At 41.5% G+C, this 22,526-nt stretch overlaps 1 protein-coding gene across 1 annotated transcript in view; it reads right to left on the bottom strand.

Annotated features, from left to right (window-relative positions):
- The window catches only part of dhx30 (DEAH (Asp-Glu-Ala-His) box helicase 30), a 132,219-nt gene that overhangs the window by 67,138 nt on the left and 42,555 nt on the right, over positions 1 to 22,526 (bottom strand). The window contains exons 9-11 of the mRNA XM_041190463.1: positions 6,406 to 6,481; positions 2,775 to 2,879; positions 1,614 to 1,789 (exon numbers count right to left, since the gene is read on the bottom strand). Coding sequence (XP_041046397.1) covers positions 1,614 to 1,789; positions 2,775 to 2,879; positions 6,406 to 6,481 — 357 coding nt within the window. The remainder of the gene's footprint in view (positions 1 to 1,613; positions 1,790 to 2,774; positions 2,880 to 6,405; positions 6,482 to 22,526) is intronic.

The raw sequence follows: 22,526 nt of genomic DNA, 5'->3' as shown, positions 1-22,526 counted from the left end.
AACAATGTTTGGCAGTTAACTATCAGTCACCATCACTGGTGCATTCTCCACGGCAATGCCAACCAATCAGCACTCTCTTTACACACATTATAAATTGTTGTTTTCCTCCTTATATTGGTAATCTTGTGAGGTATCCTGATAAGTGCAAGACAAAAAGCTTAAGAAATGTCTCTTTTTTCAGCAATATTCAAGAAGACATTTTGTTTTGAGTTTTGCAAGCATGAGCTGGTTCAGTATGGTCTGTATTCTGCCTATTACGAACAACTGAAGGAACATGGCATTGCACCAGAATTACAATGCTAATGCAATGCCAGGTATACAGGTCTTATGTCCCAACGATTGGCTGATCAAATCAAACAGCATGTTCCTTCAGTTATTTGTACTAGGTAACCACTGGCAATGTCTCGGCCAATCAGAGTCAACCTGTCAGCCAATCAACACCCTTTTCTCCTGTAGTATACATTATGATCGTTTGGAATTTGGCACTCTTGCATTTCTCCTGGTGAGTGTAAGATGAAAAACTTTGGCAACATGTCCGTCTTTTTAGCAATATTCAAGTTCTGTACCACCAAGCAACTGACTGGATTAAATGTTTCCCATTGTTGTTCTACATCGTCATTTCCCATTTTATTTTCCCAAGTTTTATTCCCAAAATCAGCTTTTCTCCAATCTTATAACTTGGTTTTCATCATAATTTTGTCTTCTCTATCATCACCTTAAATTGTATTATATTATGGTCACAATTGCCCAGATGTTCCATTCTTTTACTTCTCTTATCTGGTCTGGTTCATTACCCATCAAGTCCATTCCAAGTATTGACCAGGTCGTGTGAAGATGGTTTTCCTGCCATCAGTCTTAAACTTGTCCTCTACAAATTTGAACAGCTGTCCTCTACTCTCACTAAATAATTTTAACAACCCAGGTTACATAGAGTCATACAGCACAGAAAAAGGCCCTTCGGCCCATCGAGTTTGCACCAGTCAAACAAATACCTAACTATCCTAATCCCATTTTCCAGCACTAGGCCCATAGCCTTTTATGCCATGACATCGCAAGTGCACATCCAAATACTTCTTAAATGTTATGAGGGTTTCTGCCTCAGCCGCCCTTTCAGGCTGTGAGTTCCAGGTTCCCACCACCCTCTGGGTGAAAAAAATGCTTCCTCACATCCCCTCTAAACCTCCTGCCCCTTACCTTAAATCTGTGCACCCTGGTTATTAATTCTTCCACCAAGGGGAAAAGTTCCTTCCTGTCTACCCTATCAATGCCCCTCATAATTTTATACACCTCAATCATGTCCCCCCTCAATCTCCTCTGCTCCAGGGAAAATAACCCCAGTCTATCCAATCTCTCCTCATAACTAAAACTCTCCAGCCCAGGCAACATCCTGGTAAATCTCCTCTGCACTCTCTCTCGTGCAATCACATCCTTCCTATAATGCGGATTACAGAACTGCACGCAATACTCTAGCCGTGGCCTAACCAGCGTTTTATACAGTTCCAGCATAACCTCCCTGCTCTTATATTCTATGCCTCGGGTAATAAAGGCAAGTATCCCATTTGCCTTCTTAACCACCTTATCTACCTGTTCCGCTACCTTAAGGTATCTTTTACCTTTGTCCTCAGATCATAGCGCTGCTCCTTGTGACACCCTGTGTCGACCACGTGTGTAATATCATCGATAGTTATTGAGGTCTCTGCGATGTTTGTCGCCAGGACTATTTTCCTCATCCAAGGGTGTGGCTGACGGAAGATCTCTTGCTGATCCGTCACAGGAATGTTGGAGTGAACTGAGAAAAGATGACTTATACTTTAGCAATGCCTTATCTGACCTCTTGTTAACATCTTATAATGTTTCAGATATAATGATGTCCTCTGAAGTGCGGTGACAGCTATCATATGGACAAAATCAGCTGAGAAGTTGCATACTTATTCTCAGGAAAAACAACAGTAACAATCCGTGTCTTTTGTCTTTTGAAAAACGATTAAAGTATATGGTAGAAGTGCTTAAAATTATGAAAGGTTTGGACAAATTGGATCCAAACAAGCTTTTCCACTGTTTATAGAATTTAAGCACGAGGGATTATATTGCAAACGAGATGTTCAGTCTTCCCGCCACTGGTGATGCTGTGGTTCCAGTCAGCCACATTTATCTGTAATTTTGGCCAGAAGTAGACATTTTTTTATTTGCTCTTGGGATGTGGGTGTCACAGGCAAAGCCAGCATTTATTGTCCATCCCCAATTACCTTTGAGGTGGTGGTGGTGAACGGCCTACTTGAACTGAAGTCCATAAGGTATGGGTACACCCACAGTGCTGTTAGGGAGCGTGTTCCACATTTCTGACCCAGCAACAGTGTTTGCTGTCCCTATCCTTAGAGGTGCAGAGGTCCTGGGTTTGGAAGGTGCTGTCAAAGGACCGATGGCAAGTTGCTGCAATACATCTTGTGCATGGTGCATACTGCTGGTACTGTGCACAGGTGATAGAGGGAGTGAACGTTTAAGATGGTGGATGCGGTGCAAATCAACCAAACTGCTTTGTGTCAGATGGTGTTGAGCTTCTTGTGTTGTTGAAGTTGCACTCATCCAAGCAAGTGGAGGGTATATTATCACACTTCTGAATTGAGCCTTGTAGATGGTGGCAGGCTTTGTGGAGTCAGGAGGTGAGTTATTTGCTGTAGAATTTCCAACTATGTATCTCCTTCTCTGATTAACTAAGAACAAACCCATGGTAGGTTCACTTGTTTCCTAAATGCACTGAGTTTATAGATACTCACCAGGTAAAATTATATAGTTTTCTTTTCTAGTTGAAAGGCGTTCCTCAAGTCTCTGTTGAACTCCTCGGATTTCCTGCCATCCTGGCAAGAAACACAAGATCCCACCTGTAGTGCAAACATACAAGAAGAGTTTAGCTAAAGACAGAGTGAAAAAGAGGCAGGTTTCTATCACTTCCCCTCCATAACACCAATCTCTCCCATTATCTCCTCTTCTCTATTAAAGGTAGCAAATGTTTCTGGGTTCAGATTTAAAGAAAGATGTAAATGCATTAGAAGCAGTTCAGAGGTTTACTAGTCTAACGTAAAGAATGGGCAGGTTGTCCTATGAGGAAAGGTTGGAAAGGTTTCACTTGTATCTACTGGAGTTTAGAAGAGTAAGAAGTGACTTGATCAAAATCTTTAAGATCCGGAGGGGTCTGAACAGAATGGATGTGGAGAGGATGTTTGCTCTTGTGGGAGAATCTAGAACTCAAGGTCACGGTTTAAAAATATGGGGTCCTTCATTTAAGACAGAGATGAGGAGAATTTTTTTCTTTCAGTGGGTCATGAGTCTTTCCCGAACTCTCTTCCTCAAAAGGCAGTGGAAGCAGGCTTTTTGAATATTTTTAAGATAGAGCTAGATGGATTCATGATTAACAAGGGGGTGAAAGGTTATTGGGGTAGGCAGGAATGTGAGGTTCAGGTTACAATCAGATCAGCCATGATCTTATTGAACGGTGGAGCAGATTGAAGGATCAAGTGGCTTACTCCTGCTCCTAATTCGTATATTCGTATGTATGTCCTGTGAATATTAGTTGGCTATTCAATCACAAGGTGCATCACAGCCAGGTCCATAACTGGCACCCACATAGTGCATTCCACCAAGCTGGGTCACTTGATTTGGATGGAGGATTGGAGTTTTGGTTGACTTTTTCCCAATCCCAAAACCTAAAGAAGTTGAAATCAATTGTAGGGTGTTTACCAAGGTCAGCCATCACAGTGCAAGGCAGAATTGAATGTGGTACCTTTCCATCTGTGCAGTTCAGGACAAAATCAGATAGTGCTTTCACCTACTAAGCCAGTACACAACACAAAATGCTCCCAGCTTGTGACAGTACACTTGCTGGCAGTACTTTCCCCCATCTATGTCCTATAGCTCAAAATGCTTCCTTGAAACACAACCCACTCTCAGACAAAATCTATAACTGCATTACTGAGAGTTTTGCAAAGTGCCTGTGGACTTGTATGGAAGTTTCACAGACCTGCAATATATTTGATTAAAATCCAGGGCTAGCACAGACAAGGATAAATCAAAGCATACGCCAACATTCAAGATTAAATTGGAAAGGTGGATGGTGTACCAGGGGTTGAGGGGACATGGGAACAGAGTAGGTAAATGTGATGAGAACTATTTATTCACATGGAGGGTAAATGGATAGCTTGAGCTGGATAAGCCTTTTCTGTATTGTAACTATTATGTATTTCCTGCATTGTACATTAAATGGGGCAACCAGCTGATGCTTAAAGCCTGAATCCATTTACTGTAATAAAGTGAAAACTGGGTCCCTGAACTAACTTTGGTTGAGGATCTCCAGTAATTTGAAGGCACTGACTCATGCTGGGATCCTACTCCAAGATTCCTGACATGAGACCAGACAACGATTATTAGCACGAGACTGAAAATTGGAATCGTTGGACAGAAACACACCAAGGTTCATCTAATTTGCCTTCTTACATTCCAGTAATCACATGAAACAATGATAATGGGAGTTGTCGACTAATCTTAGAAATCAATCAGTCTACAACAGACTCAAACTTCAAGTGAGGAACACCTCTGTGCTGGAAAGGTTCAATGTTAGATGCTTCTCCCATGATTGCTAAACTTAGTAGGTCATATCTGTAACCTAATGTGGGAGAGGCAGTGGCATAGTCATTATTCTTGTGCTCTGGGGACCCAGGTTTGAATCTCACCAAGGCAGATGGTAAAATTTGAATTGAAGTCTGATGATGATGACCGTGAAACCATTGCCGATCATTGTAAAAACCCATCTGGGTCACTAATGCCCTTACCTGGTCTGGCCTACATGTGACTCCTGACCCACAGCAATGTGGTTGACTCTTAAAAATGTCCTCTGAACAAAGGCATCCTCAACCTAATGCCCATTTATTGCCCATCCACATCTCATGAACTCATCTCCAGCTAAAAAATATCCAACCATGTCATCTACTGGACAGTGACCCAAACAAACTCATTGCTGATTCATTGCTTCTCACTAGCGCATAAGCAGCGGAGCCAACTCATGTTTATACAGTATCTTTAACATAATAAAATATCCCGAATGTTATAAAACAAAATGAACCGCTTAAGGAGATATTTGGACAGATGACCAAATCCTTGATCAAAGAGGCTTTAAAGGAGGAGGAAAGACAAAGTAGGAAGATGGAGAGGTTTAGGGAGGAAATTGCAGTGCTTAGTACCTTGGTAGCTGAAGGCTTGGCACGCAATAGTGGAGTAATTAAAATTGAGGATGCCCAAGAGGCCAGAAATAGGAATGCAAGTATCTCAGAAGGTTGTTAGTCTACAGGTAATAAGGCATAGGGAGGGCCAAGGCCACAAAGGGATTTTAAAACAGGGATGGGAACTTTAAAATTGAGGCCAGTTTCCATCAGTGAGTATGGGGTTATGGGTGAATGAAACTCAGTGAGAGTAAGGATTCGTGCAACAAGGTTTTGGACAACCTCAAGTTTATAGAGGATAGGATGTGGGAAACCAGCCAGGAGTGCACTGGAACAGTCAAGTCAAGACGTAACAGGATGAGACTTTCAGCACCAGATGAGCTGAGTTGGGCAATGTTACAGAGATGGAAATAGGTAGTCTAAATGATGGTTTGGATATGTAATTGGAAGTTCATCTTGGAGTCAAATATGACACCAACATTGTGTAAAAGTCTGGTTCAGCCTGAGACAGTTGTCAAGACAAAATATCAAGTCAATGGTTTGGGATCAGAATTTGTGGTGAGGACCAGAAACAATATCTTCAGTCTTCCAAATATTTAGAAGGAGAAAATTTTTGCTCATCCTGGATATTAGACAAGCAATATGATAATTCAGCAACAATGGAAGAGTCAAGAAAGGTGATGGTGGTACAGTGCATCAGTGAACATGTGAAAACTAATGTGTTTTCAGATGATGTCACCATAGGGCACTATATAGATAAAAATAGAAGGGCGCCAAACATATTTTTTGGAGGACACTGTGTAGGAGTGGGAAGAAAAGGCATTGCAGGTGTTCTCTGGTTATCATTAGACAGGTAAGAATGAAACCAAGCGAGTGCAGTCCCACACAGCTGAATGATGGTGGAGGGGCACTGATGTGGTCAACTGTGTCAAAGGCTGCAGACAGGTTGAAAAGGACAAAGAGGGATAGTTTACCATTTGTGACTTTGGTAAGAACTGTTTCTGTTCTGTAGTGTTACTCTGGCCAAGATCAATAACTCAGGATGTATTAGGAATCAAACTTGGGGCCTTCCTGGTCCTCGTATTTGAGAACTAAACCAGGTAGTAAAGTAGTAACTCAGAAAGAGAGCCAAAAATATGCCTCTCCTATTTTCAGCAGCAAACACCAGTAAGAACTCAAAACAAGTTTCCCTTACCTGACTCACTGTGAGAGTCAATATGCAAAATGGTGTCAGTAACCAGGTCGAGATCAGGGACAGGGTCCTCTTCATCCTGTTAGACATCACAAAACCAAGAGGCAATTAATACCACCTGTAAGTCAAACAGCTTTATCAAATAAGATACAGTTCGTCACTAACATATTATAATTCCTTGTGAGCTAAAGGATTAATTCTTTTGGAGAAAAATTACACGCAACAACTGACTGCTGGACCAGTGCTGCAAGTCACAGGTCACATATGCAGGGTTCTGCACTCTCTCAAAGAGCCTATCAGCAATTTAGAAATCCCTGACGGCCCAATGGCTGAACTGAACTGCATAACGCACTACAGATCACAAATATCTCAAATTTGATCCTCAGTCTGTGTCACATTGTAGTTCAAAACTAAGGCTGGCTTCGGTAAGGGGCTGGATAAGTGCGGAAGCAACTTGACCACATTGTGGTGCTGTTCATAACAATGTGGAGAGACATGCTGCTGAACCTTTTCATCTTGCACTCATTGGGACTGATGCAAGAATATCAAATTTCAAAAGGAGCAACAATTTATCCTGCAAGAGAAAAGAGTGCTGATTGGTAGGCAAGTCCTCCGTAAGCAGAAATAATATGTTCAGGCATTGCACCTTTTCTGAATTAAACAAAAGCATGGAGGACAAAAGTTCCCCGGTGCATACTCCATGTCAATGCCTTGACCAATCAGAGTCAACTTACCAACCAACCAGCATCCTTTTCTCGTGCAGCATAAATTGTTCCTCCCATTGAAATTTGGTGTTCTTGCATCTGTCCTGATTAGTGCAAGATGAAAAGCTTCAACTGCACGTCTATTTTTTCAGCAATACTTTCAGTATACCAGCAGTTTTCCATGGCACTGCTGATGGTGTCCCAGAGATTTTGAGAATGGGATTGGTTAGAGATAAGAAATAGCAAAAGTGAGCAGTCACTTGTAGAAGTAGTTTATAGGCCTACTAACAGTTGTTACACTGTAAGACAGAGTTTACAGGAAGAAATAATGGGGGCTTGCACGAAAGGTACTGCAATAACCGTGGGTGGTTTTAATCTTCATATAAATAGGACATTCAGATTAGCAAAGGTAGCCTGGAAGATGAGTTCATCGAGTGTATTTAGGACGAAATCTTGGAGCAGTATACAGGTTGAGTGTCCTTAAACTGAAACCCTTGAGGCCGATTGCATTTTGGATTTCAGGTAATTTCAGTTTTCAAATACCTCAAATAAATTTACATTACAATAGCCTAAGCTTAGGCTAGCTATAGTCTCAAGTAAATAAAATGGGTAGAAAAATAAGATGCATCACTGAATAATAAATACAGGATACCTGTAATAAGTTTCTTTTTGGCAAACAAAAATTGCAAGTAAACAGTGCAGACAAACAACTGGACTTCCTGCTCGAAAGGTCAATGAGATTTTTTAAAAAGTGTGGTTTTTGGATGTATTTGGTTTTGTGGATAAAGGATGCTAGGCCTGTATTCTACTGCGAACCAGGAAGCAGGCTATTTTAAACCTAGTAATGTGCAATGAGACAGAGCTAATTAATGACCTCATAGTAAAGGAGCCTCGAGGTAACAATGATCATAACATGAAAGAATTTCACATTCAGTTCAAGGGTGAAAAGTTTGGGTCTAAGGCTAGTGTCTTAAACTTAAATGAAGGCAACTACAAGAATATGAGGACAGGAAACAGGTTAAAAGGTAGGACACTACAGAAACAGTGGCAGACACTTAAGGAGATATTTCATTGAGAAACAAAGAATCTATCAGAAGGATGCACCATCCCGACTAACTAAGGAAGTAAAGGGTAGTATCAAATTGAAAAAAAAATGTACAATACTGTGAAGATTAGTGATAGGTTAGAAGATTGGAAAACTTTTAGAAACCAGCAAAGAATAACTAAAAAATGATAAGGGGAGAGAAATTAGAATATGAGAAAAAGCTAGCTGAAATATAAAAACAGATAGCAAGAGTTTCAACGAGCATTTAAAAAGGACGAGTTACTAAAGTGAGCACTGGTCCCTTAGCAGATGCAACTGGAAATTAATATTGGGAAACAAGGACATGGCAAAAGTGAAGAACAGATATTTTGTGTCTGTCTTTACTGTAGGCAACACACAAAGCATTCCAAGAATAGTTGAAAATCAAGACGCAAAAGGGAAAGAGGAAATTAAAACAATCACAATCATTAAGGGAACTGTACTCGGAAAACTACTTGAACTAAAGGCTGACAAATCCACTGGCCCTGATAGCTTACATCCCAGGGTCTTAAAAGAAGTGGCTGCAGAGATAATAGATGCATTGGTCGTGATCTTCCAAAATTCCCTAGATTGTGGAAAGGTCCTAGAGGAATTGAAAACTGCAAATGTAACACCTCTATTCAAGAAAGGCAGGAGAAAGAAAACAGGAAACTATAGGCCAGGTAGTCTGACATCTGTCATTTGAAAAGTGTTAGAATCCATTATTAAGATGATAAAAGCAGGACATGGAAAAAATCATAATTCAGACAGACTCAACATGATTTTGTGAAAGGAAATCATGTTTAACTAATTTGTTAGAGTTCTTTGAGGAGTAACAAGCAAGGTGGATAAAGGGAAACATGTAGATATGGTGAACTTGGATTTCCAAATGGCATTTGATAAGGTGCCACATCAAAGATTGATACACAAAATAAGAATTCATTGTGTAAGGGGTAAAATATTAACCTGGATAGAGGTTTGATCAGCTAACAGGAAATAGAGAATGGGGATAAATAGGTCATTTTTGGGTTGGCAAGCTGTTACTATTGGAGTGCCACAGGGATCAGTGCTGGGCCCTGAACTATTTACAATCTGCATCAATTATTTGGATGAAGGGACTGAATGTATGGTAGCTATATTTGTTGATGACACAAAGATTGGTAGGAAATTAAGTTGTCAAGTGAACATATGAGTCTACAAAGGGACTCAGATAGGTTAACTGAGTGTGCAAAAATTTGGTAGATGGAGTATAATGTAGGAAAATATGAACTTGTCCACTTTGGCAGGAAAAATAGAAAAGCAGTACTTTATTTAAATGGAGAAGAGGGATACTGCAGAACTCTACAGTACAGAGGGATCTGGGTGTCCTGGTATGTGAATCACAAAAAGTTAGCATGCAGGTACAGCAAGCGATTAGGAAGGCAAATGGAATGTTGGCACTTATTGTAGGGGGAATGGAATATAAAATTAGGGAAGTCTTGCTACAACAGTACAAAGCCTTAGTTAAACCATATCTGGAGGTCTTGCAACAACTGTACAAAGCCTTAGTTAAACCACATCTGGACAATGTGTGCAGTTTTGGTCTCCTTACTTAAGAAAGGACATAATTGCATTAACAGCATTTCAGAGAAGGTTTACTCACTTATTGCTGGGATGAATGGATTATCTTATGAGGAAAGGTTGAGCAGGCTGGGCCTGTACTCATTGGAGTTTAGAGGAATGAAAGGTGATCTTATTGAAACATAGAAGATCCTGAGATGAGTTGACAGGGTGGATGCTGAGAGGATGTTTCCCCTTATGGGGGGTATAGTTTAAAAATTAAGGGTCTCCCAGTTAGACTGAGATGAGGAGAATTTTTTTTTCAGAGGGTCGTTAGTCTTTGGAATTCTCTTCCCCAGAGAGCAATGGAGGTTGGGTCAAGTTCAATATTTGATTGATTAGGGAGGCAAACGTTATGAGGGACAGACAGGAAAGCAGAGTTGAAGCCATAATCTGATCAGCTATGATCTTACTGAACGGCTGAGCAGGCTCAAGGAGCCAAGTGGCCTAGTCTTGCTCTTAACTCTTGTGTAAATTTATGAGCAAGGACTGGATCAGACGTGAGTGAAAAGCCCCTCCACAACTGAATAGCCTGCTGAAACTAAAGATCTAAGCTGCACTGGGAAAGTTAAGAGAGGAAAAAAACAAAAAAACTGCGGATGCTGGAAATCCAAAACAAAAACAGAATTACCTGGAAAAACTCAGCAGGTCTGGCAGCATCGGCGGAGAAGAAAAGAGTTGACGTTTCGAGTCCTCATGACCCTTCAACAGAACTTGAGTTCGAGTCCAAGAAAGAGTTGAAATATAAGCTGGTTTAAGATGTGTGTGTGTGGGGGGCGGAGAGATAGAGAGAGAGAGAGGTGGAGGGGCGGGGTGTGGTTGTAGGGACAAACAAGCAGTGATAGAAGCAGATCATCAAAAGATGTCAACGACAATAGTACAATAGAACACATAGGTGTTAAAGTTAAAGTTGGTGATATTATCTAAACGAATGTGCTAATTAAGAATGGATGGTAGGGCACTCAAGGTATAGCTCTAATGGGGGTTTTTTAAAATTTTTTTTAATAATGGAAATAGGTGGGAAAAGGAAAATCTTTATAATTTATTGGAAAAAAAAAGGAAGGGGGAAACAGAAAGGGGGTGGGGATGGGGGAGGGAGCTCACGACCTAAAGTTGTTGAATTCAATATTCAGTCCGGAAGGCTGTAAAGTCCCTAGTCGGAAGATGAGGTGTTGTTTCTCCAGTTTGCATTGGGCTTCACTGGAACAATGCAGCAAGCCAATGACAGACATGTGGGCAAGAGAGCAGGGTGGAGTGTTAAAATGGCAAGCGACAGGGAGGTTTGGGTCATTCTTGCAGACAGACCGCAGGTGTTCTGCAAAGCGGTCGCCCAGTTTACGTTTGGTCTCTCCAATGTAGAGGAGACCACATTGGGAACAACGAATGCAGTAGACTAAGTTGGGGGAAATGCAAGTGAAATGCTGCTTCACTTGAAAGGAGTGTTTGGGTCCTTGGACGGTGAGGAGAGAGGAAGTGAAGGGGCAGGTGTTGCATCTTTTGCGTGGGCATGGGGTGGTGCCATAGGAGGGGGTTGAGGAGTAGGGGGTGATGGCGAAGGGTCATGAGGACTCGAAATGTCAACTCTTTTCTAGGATGCAGGTCTTCATCCAGGACTTTGTTGCTACTCAGTCTACTAATTTTTCCAGTACTACTTCTTCACTTAAACCAATTTCTTCAAGCTCCTCATTCTCGCTAGACCCTTGGTTTCCCGTTATTCCCGCAATTATTTTTGTGCCTTCTGTCGTGAAGATAGATGCAAAGTATTTGTTTAATGTCTCTACCATTTCCTTAATCCCCATGATAATTTCATCTGTCTGCCTATAATGGGCCCACATTTACCTTCACTAATCTCCTCCTATTGACATAATCTACAGAAACATTTCCAGTCTGTTTTTATGTCTCATGCTAATGTGCTCTCACAAACTCTTTGATTCCCAATTTCCTCCTTTGCTGAATTCCAAATCTTTCCAATCCTCAAGCTTACATGTTTTTCGCAACATTATAAGCCCCTTCCTGCAATCTGATATTATCTTTAAATCCCATCGTTAGCCACAGTTGGACTGCTTTTTCTGTGGGGCTTTTTGTGCCTTACAGAGATGTATATTTGTTGAAATTGATGTTTGAATTCTTTAAATGCTAGCCATTGCTCGTCTTTTTAAAAATTCTTTCCTACAATGTCAGCGTCACGGGCAAGGCCAACATTTGTTGCCCATCCCTAAACTGCCCTTGGACTGTGTGGCTTGCTGGGCCATTTCAGAGGGAATTAAGAGTCAACTACATTGCTGTGGGTCTGGAGTCACAGTAGGCCAGACAGGTAAGGATGAAAGATTTCTGTCTCTAAATGACATTAGTTTGGGGTTTTTACAACAATCAGTTTTATTGTTACCATTACAGAGACTAGCTTTATAATCCAGATTTATCAATGGAATTTAAAATCCACCAGCTGTCTTGGTGGGACTTGAACCTGTATTCCCAGAGCATTAGCTTGGTCTTTGGATTACTAGTCCAGTGGCATTAACACTACGCCATCATCTCCCCATCTCTTCTATTATCTTTTAATGTAGGTTCCAAATTTATCTGAGCCACTCAGCCCTTGTAAATATGTAGTTTGCTTTGTTTAGATTTAAGATTTTAGTTTCAGACTTAACTAAATCACTTTCAAACACAATATAAAATTCTATCATATTATGGTCACTCTTCCCTTTACTAATAGGTTATTAATGACACTCCTCTTTGCACAATAGTCTGTTCCCTGGTTTGTTCCTCAACATATTGATCTAGAAAACTATCTTCTATATATTCCATGAACTGATCATCCAAACTATTACAGCAAATTTGGTCCATATGAAGAAGTCACCTAAGACAACTGTGCTATCCTTACCACATATTTTTCCGATTCCCTGATTTATACTCTGCCGTACACTATAATGAATGCCATACGCTACAATTAATGCTATACACTACAACTAATGCCGTACACTACAACTGATATGGGGGTTTTATCAACAGCCTCCACCAATGTTTTCTACCCCTTGTTGTTTCTTAGATCCATTTGAACTGATTCTATTTCATTTTCTGAACTATATTTTAATGACCTGTGAACTATATATTAATTACCTGGAACTTGGTGTACAGGACACAATTTCAAAACTTGCAAATGGTACGAAACTCAGAAGCATTGTGAACTGTGAGCTTCAGAAGTAGTGTAGAATTTCAGAGAGATGTTGGTGGAATGGGCAGACAGGCAACAGATCAAGTTCAATGTGGAGAAATGTGAAGTGATTCATTTTGGTTGGAAGAACATGGAGAGACAATATAAAATAAAGGGTACAATTTGAGAAGGGGTGCAGGGGCAGAGGGATCTGGGTATATATATGCATAAGTCATTGAAGCTGTCAGGACAGGTTTAGAGATAAAGCATACAGTACCCCAGCATTTATTAATATGTGCACAGAGTACAAGAGCAAGGAGGTTAGGCTGAACTTGTATAAGGCACTGGTTCCACCTCAGCTGGATACTGCATTCAGTTCAGGGCACCACACTTTAGGAAGAATGTGAAGGCACTGGGGGGGATGCAGAAAAGATTCTCGAGAAGAGGTCAAAGAGTGGGGGACTTCAGGCATGAAAATATATTGGAGAAGTTAGGTCTGTTTTCCTTGGAGAAATGAAGGCTGAGAGGGGATTTGATAGAGGTATTCAAAATCATGAGGAGTCTGGACAGAGTAGATAGTGGGAAACTGCTTCCAGTCGTGAAATGACCCTTGAGAATGAGGGCACAAATTTGAAGTGACAGGCAAGAGAAGCAAAAGCGATATGAGAAAAAACTCTCACGCAGCAGGTGGTTAGAAGATCTGGAATGCACTGCCTGAGTGCATGGCATAGCCAGGTTCAGATGAAGTTTTTAAAAGGGATATGGACTGTTATCTGAAAAGGAAGAATGTGCAGGGTTATAGGTAGATGGCAGAGTGGCACCAATGAATTGCTCATTTGGAGAGCTGGTACAAACACGATGGACAGTATGGCCTCCCTCTGTGCTGTAATAATTCTGTGATTCTGTGATCAGGGCTACTCATCCTCCTTTTCCATTTTGCCTATCTCTTCTAAAAGTTAACTATCCAGGAATATTATTTTCCAACTCTGGTCACTTTGCCACCATGTCTCCATAATTACTATTAGATTATACCTATAATTTCTATCTATCTGTGCTATCAATTTATTTAATTTGTTGCAAATGCTTCACACATTCAGATATACAGCCTCTAGCTTCAACTTTTTTTCTAATTTTCCCTGACATACCTGAGTCACTAATGCCCTTTTAGCATTGTTACTTATGTCCCTTCCTGACACACACAGCTAATTTTGGTTTTTCTGTCCAGTTGATGGGAAAGGACATACCCCAGGATAGTAATGGGGGAGTGTGGGATGCTTGATGATAGCTATGATTCTAAGTATGACTATGGCAAGCTGTGACTAGTCTGTGGGACGGTCCTCCTAATTTTGGCACATGTCCTCAGGTGCTGGTGAGGATGACTTTGCAGGGTCCACTGGGCTGGGTGTACCTTTGTCGTGTTGAAATCCGAAACGTAGGGTGATTTCAGGTAAAACATACAGCTATATTCTCAATTATGGGGAGAGATTGTGGCATAGTGGTATTGTCAATTGACTAGCAATTAAGAGACCAATCTAATGCTTTGGGGACATGGGTTCAAATTCCACCATGGCAGGTGGTGAAATTTAAATTCAATTAGCAAATCTGGAATACAGAACAAGTGCTAGTCTCAGTAACGGTGATCATAACAACTGTCATCGATTGTTGTAAAAACCCATCTGGTTCACTAATGTCCTTTAGGGATAGAAATCTGCCACCTTACCTGGTCTGGCACAGCCAAGCAAGCCACTCAGCTCAGGAGCAATTAGGGATGGGCAACAAATGCTGGATTTGCCAGTGATGCCCATTTCCCATGCAAGAATAAAGAAAAAAAATACTTTTTTATAATGGAATTATACAACAGATTGATTTGCTAGGCTATTTCAGAGGGCAGTTAAATGTCAACTGCATTTCTTATGGACCAGACTAGGTTAAAGATGATGGATTTCCTTCCCTAACAACCAGTTTGGAGGCCCCCCAAACACACACCTTAAACCAACTTATATTTCAACTCTTTCTTGGACTCGAACTCAAGTTCTGTCGAAGGGTCATGAGGACTCGAAACGTCAACTCTTTTCTTCTCCGCCGATGCTGCCAGACCTGCTGAGTTTTTCCAGGTAATTCTGTTTTTGTTTTTGTTTTTGGATTTCCAGCATCCGCAGTTTTTTTGCTTTTATATATATATATATATATATATATATATATTTTTAACCAGTTTGGATTTTTGACACGAGTTAGGTGCAGCGATAGGCCACTCGGCCCCTAGAGCCTGCTCTGCCATTCAATGAGATCATGGTTGATCTGAATGTAACCTCAAATGTAACCCACATTACTGCTTACGCCCGATAACCTTTCACCCCCTACTTAATCAAGAATCAATCTAGCTCTGCCTTAAAAATATTCAAAGACTCTGCTTCCACCATCTTTTGAGGAAGAGTTCCAAAGACTCGCAACCCTCTGAGAGAAAAAAATTCTCATCTCTGTCTTAAATGAGCAACTCCTTATTTTGAAACAGTGACCCCTAATTCTAGAGTCTCCCACAAGAAGAAACATCCTCTCCACATCCACCCTTTCAAGATCACTCAGGATCTTAAAGGTTTCAATTAAGTTGCCTCTTACTCTTCTAAATTCCAGTGGATACAAGCCTAACCTGTCCAGCCTTTCCTCATAAGACAACCCATCCATTCCTGGTATTAGTCTCTGAACTGCTTCTCACGCATTTACATCTTTCTTAAGATAAGGAGACCAGTATGTACATAATACTCCAAATATGGTCTCATCAATGCCTTTTACAACTGAAGCATAACATCCCTACTTTTGTAATCAATTCTCCTCTCCTCTCAAAAAATGATAACATTCTATTAGCTTTCCTAATTACTTGTCATACCTGCATACGAACCTTTTGTGATTGATGCACAAGGACACCCTAATCCCTCTGAATTTCAGAGCTCTGCAAACCTTCACCATTTAGATAATAAGCTTCTTTTTTATTCTTCCTGCCAAAATGAATGATTTCATATTTTCCCACATTATACTCCATTTGACAGATCTTTGCCCACTCACTTAATCTATCTATGTAACTTTGTAGCCTGCTTACATCCTGTTCACAATTTACTTTCCAACCTATCTTTGTGTCATCAGCAAATTTAGCCACCATTCCTTCAGTCCCTTCATCCAAAACATTTATATAAATAAGAGTTGAGGCCCTAGCACTGATCCCTGTGGCACACCACTCCTCACATCCTGCCAACCTGAAAAAGACCCATTTATGCCAACTCTCTGCTTCCTGTTGGCTAGCCAATCTTCTATCCATACCAATGTGTTACCCCCTACACCACAAACTTTTATTTTCTGTGAAAACCTTTGATGTGGCACTTTATCAAATGCCTTCTGGAAATCTAAATACAGTACATCCACTGGTTCCCCTTTATCCATAGCACATGTGGCTCCTTTAAAGAACTCCAATAAACTGATTAAACATGTTTTCCTTTTACAAAAACATATTGACTCTGCCTGGTTGTCTTGAATTTTTCTAAGTGCCCTGCTATAACATCTTTAATAATAGCTTCTAACATTTTCCCTCTGACAGACATTAGGCTAACTGGCCTATAGTTTCCTGCTTTCTGCCTCCCTCCCTTTTTGAATAAAGGAGTTATATTTGCTATATTTAATCAAATGAAGCCTTTCCTGAATCAAGGGAATTTTGGAAAGTTAAAACCAGTGCATGAAACATCTCACTGGCCACTTCTTTCAAGACCTTAGGGTGAAGTCATTCTGGACCTGGGGATTTCTCAGCCCACAGCCCCAACTGTTTGTTTAATACCACTTCCCTGGTGATTGTAATTTTCTCCGAGTTCCTCCCTCTCTTCCATTTCCTGATTTACGGTTATTTCCAGGATGTTACTTGTGTCCTCTATATTGAAGGCCAAAGCAAAATACCTGTTCAATTCGTCTGCCATCTCCCTACTTTCCATTATCAGTTCCCCTGACGGACTCTCTATAGGACCAATGCTCATTTTGTTATTCTTTTCTTATTTAAGTTTCTATAGGAACTATTACTATCCGCCTTTGTTACTAGCTAGTTTCCATACTCTAATTTTTCCCTCCTTATTAATCTGTTTGTCATTCCTCACTGTTCTTTACATTCTTTCCAATCTTCTGACCTGCCACTGGTCTTTGCATAATTATATGCTTTTTCTTTAAGTTTGATACTCTCTTTAACTTTTTAATTAACCACAAATAGTGGGCCCTCCCCTTGGAATTTTTCTTTCTCATTGGAATATATCTGAAATATTCCTTTAAATGTCTGCCACTGAACTTCTATTGACAAACCCCTTAACCTCACTTGCCAGTTCACTTTAACTAACTCTGCTTTCATGCTCTCCATAATTGCCTTTAAGTTTAAAATGATGAACCCCTTTCTCCCACAAAATGAATGTAAAATTCAATCATATTATGATCACTGCCACCTCAGGGTGCCTTCACTATGAGGTTGTCAATTAATCCTATCTCGTTGCTCAATACCATGTTCAGTATCGCCTGCTGTCTGGTTGGCTCCAGAATACGCTGTTCTAAGAAACTATCCTGAAAACATTCTATGAATTCCTCATCTACGCTACCTTTGCCCATCTGATTTTCCAGTCTATATGTAGATTAAAATGCCCCATGATTAATGCTTTATCTTTCTGACAAGCTCCCAATAACGCTTCTTTTACACTCTGTGTAGTTACAATTTGGAGGCTTGTACACCACCACTCCCACAAGTGACTTCTCACCTTTATCATTCTTCAACTCAACCCAAACCGCGTCTACATCCTGGTTTCCTGAACTTAGGTCATACCTCTCTAATGTGAATATGCCATCATTAATTATCAGAGCCACCCTCCATCTTTTCCTAACTTCCTGTTCTTCCCAAATGTCACGTACTCTTCAATATTCAGGTCCCAATCTATGTCATCCTGTAGCCATGTCTCAGTAATGTCTATCAGATTGTACTTATTTACTTCCACTTGTGCCATCAGTTCATCTGTTTTGTTTCGAATGTTTAGATACAGAGCCTTTGGTTTTGTCCTTTTATTATTTTTGTAGCGTCTAGCCTTATCTGCTGTTTTACTCTTAGAATTGTATTCTCTGTCCCTTCTTGTCACAGTCTGTTTATCGTTTCCCATATGTCTCTCTTGCCTTGACTATATTCTTTGATTTACCACAACTTCCCAAATTTGATTCCTTTTTCCTACGATTCAGTTTAGAACTCTCTCTACTTCCCTAGTTAGGTGGCTTGCTAGGACAGCAGCGCCAGCATGGCTCAGGCATAGACCATCCCAACAGTACAGATCCCACTTTCTCCAACACTGGTGCCAGTGCCCCGAAAAGTGGAACCCACTTCTCCAATACTAGTCTTTGAGCCATGCATTAATTTCTCTAATCTTATTTGTCCTATGCTAATTTGCATGTGGCTCAGGGGATAATCCAGAAATGATTACCTTTGAGGTTCTGCTTCTTAATTTGGTGCCTAGCCCATCATACTGACTATGCAAAGCCTCCTTCTTTATCCTGCCTATGTCGTTGGTTACCACATAGACCACAACCACTGGATCCTTGCCCTCTCACCACAAGTTTCTCTCCAGCCCTGAGCAGATGTCCTGAACCCTGACACTGGACAGGCAACAAAGCCATTTGGACTCTCGCTTTTTGCTAGAGAGAACAGTATCAATTCCTCTACTGTACTGTCCTCTACTACCACTACATTCCATTTTTCTCCCCCAACTTGGATGGCTTCCTCTACCACGGTGCCATGGTCAGTTTGCTCATCCACCCTGCAGCCCTCACTCTCATCCAAACAAGCTGAGAGAACCTCAAACCTTTGGACAATTGCAGGGGCTCACACTCCTGCCCTTTGGGTCCCCTTACCTGCCTCATTTGCAGTCACACCCTCCTGTCCCTGGTCACTGACCAAATTAGAAGACCCTATCCTAAGTGGTGTGACTGCTTCTTGGTATAAAACATCCAGGTAACTTTCCCCCTCCCTGATGTGTCACAGAGTCTGCAGCTCAGCTCAATGATTCTGAGCTGAAGTTCCTCAAGTTGCAAACACTAACTGCGGATGTGTTTGTCCTGGATAACAATGGTATCCAGGAGCTCCCACATGCTGCAGCCTTGACACATCACCTGTCCTGCCATCCTTAATGCATTTTAAACAATTAAGTATATTAATCACTTATTTAATGTTGCTTTCTTATATATTTGATTAACTTTACCACCAAATTGTGTACTCTTTTAAACCTTAGGGATAGAATAGAACTTACCCACTTACCAGAAACTCACCAAACAGTTACCTCCTTTCCCTGTAGTAGAGCAAGAACCAATTTCTATGGGGTAAGAAACACTTTGGTAGCAAAAACAGGAAGGCAGATCATTATCTGAATGGCTATGAATTGTGATAGGGGAATGTGCAACGAGACGTGGGAGTCCTTGTACAACAGTCGCTGAAGGTAAGCATGCAGGTGCAGCAGGTGGCAAAGAAAGCAAATGGAATGTCGGCCTTCATAGCCAGAGGATTTGAGAACAGCAGCAAGGATAGATATGGGGGAATTTCAATATGCAGGTAGACTGGGAAAATCAGGTTAGCAGTGGATCCCAAGAAAAGGAATTTGTGGAATGTCTATGAGATGGCTTTTTGGAGCAGCTTGTGGCAAAGCCCACTAGGGAACAGGAAATTCTAGATTTAGTGATCTGTAATGAGGCAGATTTGATAAGGGAGCTTAAGGTGAAGGAACCCTTAGGAGGCAGTGACCATAAAATGATAGAATTTACCCTGCAATTTGAGAGGAAAAAAGCTGGAATCAGATGTAACGATATTACAGTTGAATAAAGGCAACTACAGAGGCATGAGGGAGGAGCTGGCCAGAATTGACAGGGAGATGAGCCTAGCAGGAAAGACAGTGGAACAGCAATGGCAGGAGTTTCTGGGAGTAATTTGGGAGACACAGCAAAAATTCATCCCGAGGAAGAAGAAGCATACTAAAGGGAGGACGAGGCAACCATGGCTGACAAGGGAAGTCAGGGATAGCATAAAAGCTAAAGAGAAAGCATACAATGCAGCGAAGAGCAGTGGGAAACCAGGGGATTGGGAAGCCTACAAAGACCAACAGAGGACAAATAAAAAAGAAATAAGGAGAGAGGAGATTAAATATGAGGGTAAACTAACCAGTGATATAAAGGAAGATTGCAAGAGTTTTTTTCAGATATATAAAGGGTAAGAGAGAGGCAAAAGTGGACATTGGGCTGCTGGAAAATGACGCTGGAGGAGTAGTAGTGGGGAACAAAGAAATGGTGGAGGAACTGAAAAGTACTTTGCATCAGTCTTCATGGTGGAAGACACGAGGAACATCCCCAAAGTTCATGGGAGTTGGGGGGCAGAGGTGAGTTGGTGGCCATTACCAAGGATAAGGTGCTAGGAAAACTAAAAGGTCTGAAGGTGGATAAATCACCTGGACCAGATGGATTACACCCCAGAGTTCTGAAGGAGATAGCTGAAGAGATAGTGTGGAGGCGTTAGTGGTGATCTTTCAGGAATCACTGGAGTCAGGGACAGTGCCAGAGGACTGGAAAATCGCTAATGTAGCCCCCCGCTGTTTAAGAAGGGAGTGAGGCAAAAGACGGGAAATTACAGGCCGATTAGCCTGACCTCGGTCATTACTAAGATTTTAGAGTCCATTATTAAGGATGAGATTTCAGAATACTTGGAAGTGCATGATAAAATAGGGCAAAGTCAGCATGGTTTCATCAAGGGGAGGTCATGCTTGACAAATCTGTTAGAATTCTTTGAGGAGGTAAGGAGTAGGTTAGACAAAGGAGAGCCAATGGATGTTATCTACTTGGACTGGCAGAAGGCCTTTGACAAGGTGCCGCACAGGAGGCTGCTCAGTAAGATAAGAGCCCATGGTGTGAGAGGCAAGGTGCTAGAATGGATAGAAGATTGGCGGTCTGGCAGGAGGCAGAGAGTGGGGATAAGAGAATCCTTCTCAGGATAGCGGTCGGTGACTAGTGGAGTTCCGAAGGGGTCAGTGTTGGGACCACAACTTTTCACTTTATACATTAGTGATCTAGATGAAGGAACTGAGGGCATTCTGGCTAAGTTTGCAGATGATACAAAGATAGGTGGAGGGACAGGTAGTATTGAGGAGGCGGGGAGGCTGCAGAAGAATTTAGACAGGTTAGGAGAATGGGCAAAGAAGTGGCTGATGGAATACAACGTGGGCAAGTGTGAGGTCATGCACTTTGGTAGGAAGAATAAAGGCATAGACTATTTTCTAAATGGGGAGTGAATTCAGAAATCTGGAGTGCAAAGGGACTTGGGAGTCCTAGTCCAGGATTCTCTTAAGGTTAACTTGCAGGTTGAGTCAGTAGTTAGGAAGGCAAATGCAATGTTGGCATTTATTTCGAGAGGACTAGAATACAAAAGCAGGGATATGCTGCTGAGGCTTTATAAGGCTGTGGTCAGACCACATTTAGAATATTGTGAGCAATTTTGGGCCTCAGGAAGGATGTTCTGGCCCTGGACAGGGTCCAGAGGAGGTTCACGAGAACGATCCCAGGAATGAAAGGCTTAACATATGAGGAACGTTTGAGGACTCTGGGTCTACACTCGATGGAGTTTAGAGGGATGAGGGGGGATCTGATTGAAACTTACAAAATACTGAAAGGCCTGGATAGAGTAGACGTGGGGAAGATGTTTTCATTAGTAGGAGAGACTAGGACCCGAGGGCACAGCCTCAAAGTAAAGGGAAGACCTTTTAGAACAGAGATGAGGAGAAACTTCTTTAGCCATAGAGTGGTGAATCTATGGAATTCATTGCCACAGAAGACTGTGGAGGCCAGGTGATTGAGTGTATTTAAGACCTAGATAGATAGGTTCTTGGTAAGGGGATCAAAGGTTACGGGGAGAAGGTGGGAGAATGGGGTTGAGAAACTTATCAGCCTTGATTGAATGGCGGAGCAGACTCGATGGGCCGAATGGCCTAATTTCTGCTCCTATGTCTTATGGTCTTATGATAACTTGCTGCAATTATACAGGGCCTTGGTGAGACCATACCTGGAAATATTGTGTGCAGCTTTGGTCTCCTTATCTTGCTATAGAGGGAGTGCAGCGAAGGTTTACCAGACTGATTCCTGGGACATGTGAGGAGAGATTGAGTCGGTTAGGATTATATTCGCTGGAGTTCAGAAGAATGATGGGGGATCTCATAGAAACCTATAAAATTCTAACAGGACTAGACAGGGTAGATGCAGGAAGGATGTTCCAGATGGTGGGGGAGTCCAGAACCAGGGGTCACAGTCTGAGGATACGAGGTAACATTTAGGACTAAGACAAGGAGAAATTTCTTCACCCAGAGAGTGGTAAGCCTGAGGAATTTGCTACCACAGAAAGTAGTTGAGGCCAAAACATTGTATGTTTTCAAGAAGAAGTTGGATATAGCTCTTGAGGCAAAAGGGATCAAAGGATATGGGGAGAAAGCTGGAGCAGGCTATTGAGTTGGATGATCAGCTATGATCATAATGAATGGCAGAGCAGGCTCAAAGGGCCGAATGGCCTACTCCTGTCCTATTT

This window comes from Carcharodon carcharias, chromosome 6, assembly GCF_017639515.1.
Source record: "Carcharodon carcharias isolate sCarCar2 chromosome 6, sCarCar2.pri, whole genome shotgun sequence".
NCBI lineage: Eukaryota > Metazoa > Chordata > Chondrichthyes > Lamniformes > Lamnidae > Carcharodon > Carcharodon carcharias.
Note: the sequence above shows the minus strand (reverse complement) of the source record. Positions and strands in the feature narration are given on the sequence as shown.